Source organism: Mesoplodon densirostris, chromosome 2, assembly GCF_025265405.1.
Source record: "Mesoplodon densirostris isolate mMesDen1 chromosome 2, mMesDen1 primary haplotype, whole genome shotgun sequence".
NCBI lineage: Eukaryota > Metazoa > Chordata > Mammalia > Artiodactyla > Ziphiidae > Mesoplodon > Mesoplodon densirostris.
Window position 1 is genome coordinate 101,307,810 of NC_082662.1, and position 6,000 is coordinate 101,313,809.

At 42.0% G+C, this 6,000-nt stretch overlaps 1 protein-coding gene across 2 annotated transcripts in view; it reads left to right on the plus strand.

Annotated features, from left to right (window-relative positions):
• Positions 1 to 5,797, plus strand: part of CTTNBP2NL (CTTNBP2 N-terminal like) — a 67,094-nt gene extending 61,297 nt beyond the window's left edge. For both annotated transcript variants that reach the window (XM_060090261.1, XM_060090260.1), the window contains 2 exons: positions 459 to 566; positions 1,655 to 5,797. In XM_060090261.1, coding sequence (XP_059946244.1) covers positions 459 to 566; positions 1,655 to 3,136 — 1,590 coding nt within the window. In that variant the 3' untranslated portion in view covers positions 3,137 to 5,797. The remainder of the gene's footprint in view (positions 1 to 458; positions 567 to 1,654) is intronic.
• Positions 5,798 to 6,000: the final 203 nt, after the last annotated feature.

Genomic DNA, 6,000 nt, shown 5'->3' on the forward strand with positions numbered 1-6,000 from the left:
ACAGTTAGGATGTCACCTATTTGAAATGTTTAATTTTAGGCTTCACTCCCTGGTACCTCCAGTGATTTGAACATCAAGGGAGAGCCTCAGCTTTCAGCTTTCAGCTTTCCATGGTCCTGCCTTGCTTCATCACCTACAACTGTCCCCTAGTCCCACCAAACTTTTATTAATTCTCTGAAACCTTCTCAGCCCCTACAGCTAATGAGTTGCCCTCTTCTATTTACATGCCACTTCGTGTTACCTCGGATAAGTATGTACTGTATTGTTTGCTAGCACATAGCTTGCATATCTTTCACCCTTCTAGACAGTGCGCTCCTTGATGGCCCTGACTGGGATTTACTTATTTATTTATCTATGGAATGATCTTGGGTGCTTAGAAAGACACTTAGTATTTAATTGTACTCTAAGTGTGACTCCTTGATATTTGAAAATTATTATTTTTTTTTAATTCCTTAAAGGTAATCCTAGACCTTGAGGAAGAAAGGCAAAGGCATGCACAGGACACAGCTGAAGGAGATGATGTCACCTATATGCTGGAGAAGGAAAGAGAGCGGCTGACTCAACAGGTAATTAAGGTGGAGGGGCTCAGAGCAGCATTTGCCTAGAGTAGCATTTCTTGAAGATTATTCTGCAGGGTGTAAATTGGTGTTGCTCAAAAAAGGGGGGTTTTGTGGTCAAATAAGTCTGGGAATTACTGGATTAAACAAAGTTAAAGAGGTTTCTAACTTCAATTTGTTAGACCCTTTAGTATGCAGAAGCACGCTGTGAGTCTTCAAGAAGATAGGGTGTTCTGTGTTTAGCAAATTTATGTTTTCATAAAATCTTTTAACATAGATCATTCACTATGGGACTGTCGTTCCATAGAACACACTTTGGGGAACACTAACTTTGAACTCTCCAACTTTTTTTGACTTAGGACTCCTAGTAAGAAATACATTTTACATCACAACCCAGTATGTATACACATATATACATATGCCTGAAACAAAAATCTCATGAAATCATACATAACCCTTACTGCTTATAATACACATTGATATTTTCGCTTCTATTTCGTCTTTTTTTATTTCTGATCGCGGCTCACTAAATGGTTTTGCCGTCCATGAATATGTCTCAGAGTTTGAAAAACACTGACTAAAAGGGTTCCTTCAACCCTTTCCCTCTCACTCTGTGCCTTAAATAAGGTTGGGATGATGATTAAAGCAGATGGCATTTGTATAAAAAGAATGATTCAAATGCAACTACTTACGTTTGTTTGTTTTTAAGACCAGAAAGAATTATTACTGAAGCTTTAAAAGTTTTCAGCAGCATTCATCACAAAATCTGGTTGATATGGCTTTCTGCTGTTTTGATTGGCTTTAATCCCCTGAACTTTCCATAACATAAAACACGATGATTCAGATTCCCACTAATAACTCTGAGACAATAAGAACTAGAAGTGCCTCCTGAATCATCAAAGAAAGATTAAGTCGTAGTGTGTACATTTTTATGTTAGGTGTTATGATACTTAAATATTTGAGGTAAGCACATGGCATACATGGTAATCCCATGTGCCAGAGAACAGCTAGCTTGATACACTCTACTTGATAACAGTTTTTCAGTATCTCTTTGTTTCCTTACTCTAACCAAGATGTGTGGTGGCATTCTTTTGTAGTTGGAATTTGAAAAGTCCCAAGTGAAAAAGTTTGAAAAAGAGCAGAAGAAGCTCTCCAGTCAGCTGGAAGAGGAGCGCTCCCGCCACAAGCAGCTCTCCTCCATGCTGGTGCGCGAGTGCAAGAAGGCCACCAACAAGGCCGCCGAGGAGGGCCAGAAGGCAGGAGAGCTGAGCCTGAAACTAGAGAAGGAGAAGAGCCGGGTGAGCAAGCTGGAGGAAGAGCTCGCTGCTGAGAGGAAGCGGGGCTTGCAGACGGAGGCCCAGGTGGAGAAACAGTTGTCTGAGTTTGACATTGAAAGGGAACAACTGAGAGCAAAGCTGAACCGAGAAGAGAACCGGACCAGAACTCTGAAAGAAGAGATGGAGAGTTTGAAGAAGATAGTGAAGGACCTAGAGGCTTTGCACCAGCAAAGTAGCCCTAGCGAGCAAGTGAAGAAACCAGTAACCCTGTCTAAAGGCACGGCAACTGAGCCACCCATTCTAGTGTCCGTATTTTGCCAAACGGAGAGTTTTCAGGCAGAAAGAACCCATGGGAGCAGCACAGCCAAGGTAACAGCCACAGGGCTGCCTGGTCCCACCACTCCTGCTTACTCTTATGCAAAAACCAATGGACATTTTGACCCAGAAATGCAAACTACCAAGGAGCTGATTACAGGCAGCAGTGTAGAAAACCAAGCGCCTCCACAAGAGAAGCCTGTGGGATTGGCCCAAGAGAAAGCAGTAGAGAATGGTGGGTGTCCTGTGGGAATAGAGACTCCAGTCTCAGCGCCTGGTCACCTCCCTTCCGGTGGGAGCTCACTGTCTCCCAGCAGCACTGCCTCTTCCTCTCTCACATCCTCTCCTTGCTCTTCACCAGTGCTAACTAAGCGCTTATTGGGGTCATCAGCTAGCAGCCCTGGCTACCAGTCATCCTACCAAGTAGGGGTCAACCAGCGGTTCCATGCAGCTCGGCACAAATTTCAGTCCCAAGCAGATCAGGACCAACAAGCTAGTGGTCTACAGAGCCCTCCATCCAGGGATCTGTCCCCAACCCTCATAGACAACTCTGCCGCCAAGCAGCTGGCCCGAAACACAGTCACCCAGGTGCTCTCCAGATTCACTAGCCAGCAAGGACCAATCAAGCCCGTGTCTCCCAACAGCTCTCCCTTTGGCACAGACTATCGAAATCTGGCCAACACTGCCAGCCCAAGAGGTGACACCAGCCATTCACCTACTCCAGGGAAAGTGTCTGGTCCTCTGAGCCCCCTGTCTCCAGGGATCAAGTCCCCTACCATCCCCAGAGCTGAGAGAGGAAACCCTCCGCCCATTCCACCCAAGAAACCTGGCCTCACTCCTTCTCCATCTGCTGCCACTCCACTGACCAAACCTCATCCCCAGGCATCCTCTTTGACCACCACAGAAGACCTTGCCAGCAGCTGCTCTTCTAATGCTGTTGTAGCCAATGGCAAGGACGTTGAGATACTTTTGCCTACCAGTAGCTAGTCCCTAGGAGGGAGTCTCCACATTTGACATTCCATCAGATTTCATCCAAGAGCTCAGAGTCAAACCATTGAGTCAGATCATGTTATTTATTTTGATAGTAGCTAAAACTATCTGTATAATACATTTAGTGTATTTCACCTTTTTGTATTTTTTAGGTAGAAACTAAGTAGTTTAGGTTTTTATGATTCACATCTTTGTGCTAAAGCTAGAAGGGCACCTCAAAGATGTCTAAGCTTTGCAGTCACCATCGTGTTATGATGGAGAAAGCTAATTGAGTACCAGGTGGTGATTTCCTGTCTATCTGGGGACTAGAATCACTCAACACTCATTTTGAATTATGTGGAAGTGGCTCATGCAGACTTTTTATTCCAGATGAACATGTTTTAAAAGTGCCTGAAATTAGACTGCCATATGAATGTGATTCTGCAGCAGTAACACAAAATGGATCGTCTAACTGCAAAAAATGAGATCCTCTGTGAATTCTGAATGTTAAAAACCAACACTGCTTTTAATCCTCTTTTACTGTTTTTTAATACAAGCTTTGTGTTCAGAAACAAGGCTGCATAAGTAGAATGGGAATCCTAAAGGTGGGTGTGAACTCGCCACAAAGCTGAGCTTTATAGAGCCATTGAGAAACCCTCCTGAACATTAAGCAGTTGGGGTGCTGATTTTCTTGTACTTTTGAAAGATTACATCGCTCCCAGTTTCCTGCGTAAGTTTTTGAATACAGTGAAATCACATCTCCTTCAAAAATATCTACAGGCGTCTACTGTTGTGTAAGGAACTTCTGATTCCGATTGCTGTTACTTGAATAGGAAATGGTTACTCATTCTGTATAAAAGTTTTGAAACAGAATGAGATCTTTATTCTGTAATGAAAAAGCAATAACTTAAAGTTCACTGTCTTTGTAATATTATAAGTCAGAATTATACAGGTTTTAGCAAATTGTTACACGTTTCTCCAAGCTGCCAGCATTCTGTGTCTATCTGTGGAACCAAATTAACTTTTGCCTAAATGGAAGTATACATATATCTGTATAGAGAAACACCCCTTTTACGTGTTTAACATACACACACTTAAACACATAAATAATAGTGTGATTATATCTTTGGAGTTTGCAATATAGCATAAAGGACGAGTAGAAATGCATGTTAAGATTACCTACCAAAGCAACTAGATATAGCTGGGACCCAGTCAATCACAGGAGGACTCTTGTCCACCAGGAGGGGAAAATTTCAAATGAAATCAGGTCTTTAGCATCATAAGAAGACAAGGCCAGACGAACCCAGTGTCACAAAACTCAACTGGTCATATAAATGAGTGAAACAGGTCGGTCACTCAAGTGATGTATGACAGCTGGGAGCAGTGGGAGCTGTAGCAAACTGAAGTGCCCAAGCACCGTTACAAAGGGCACCCCCTGTTCAGTTTCAGCTGCTTGTTGCCATGCAGGAATGCTAGACCCGGGTTACCAGCTCCTAAAATTTTTATGAAATCCAAATTTTCATGAGAAACATTCTCATTTTTAAATATCAAGAACTGATCCAAAAATATTTAAATACTGCTAGTTACACACTTCTGCAGCTGGATTTAGCCCGCAAGCTGCCAAGCTGCAGCCTCTTTCATTCTAGAAACTTCGGTCATTTCCGTCACAGCAAGTTTGTGAGGACAGAAGCCTCCAGACTTTCCAACCTGTTGGCTAGCACAGCCAACAAACTCCGCAGAGTATAATGACTATTCTCCTCTTCCAAACAGGACTGTCTGCAGCCCAGCTCAGACATGGTGGGTACATGGTTTTGTGTCCACAAGGATGAAGAGGCCTTGGTGTCCTCACATACATTTTTCTAGCCAACATCTATCCAGCAGCCACTGACCTGCTATAATTTAAATCTATTTCCTCTTAATCCAACATGAGTTGATGGGGGAAAAGCAACTGATGGAAATCAAGATAAATCACTATGGAGTATATTGGTGTCTGCACAGCTTATGGTTTGACTAAAGACAATACATCAAAAAATTAAAATACTATTAATGCCCCATCATGTCTACCAAATGATAAAGGGGTTATCTTAAACTTCCCAGAGCAATCATGCATTAAATTTTATTCCCGTGCATAGTCATATGAACTGGATGATAAAATAGCTGAACTTTCTAAGCAGAAGAGGGGGCTATACTCCCAGAGTGTTATTACCTCTTGCTTTAAATGGTAATCTTACAAATTGCATTGTGCTCTTCTTTTGTTTTGGCATAGATATATATAGAGAGAGATACTATAAGGAAGTTTATTTCTTAGGAAGTGCACTGAATAATGTATTTCTTTTACAGTGTAATATGGGGGTGGGGAAATGCAAAAGAAATGTGTATTTTTGCTAGTTGCCTATCTTCTGAGATAAATAAGCACAATACTGCAATGGATCCAATAATCCAGTTAGGTATTATAGATTAGTATTTAAGTTTGCTGTAGATTGTGTGTGTGCTAAGTAAAAGTTCTGTGATTCACAATTTTGGTCTTAACCCATGTTGCAAAAGCTATGTTACTGGTCAACAGATGATAATGCTGTGCAGTGCATAGCACAAGCATTAACTAGTCCTTAACATGTGTAAAGCCAAATGTACCATGCAGAAGTCTTCACCTGTTTTTATAGCAGACTTCATTAAAACAAGTTAAATCCTACTGTCTGGGCAAAAAAATAGTCTTGTTTGTACGAAATGAAGAATGTTGCACAACAGGGCCGATTTTGTTGGGGAAGGAGCAGATTGGTGAAGAGGGAGCACTCACTCCTGGCTTTAAAAAAACAAAGCCAGTGACCCATCCAGGTTAGACCCCAAAAGGAGCTGGGACATTTGTTTTCCTTAGAATCTTAGAG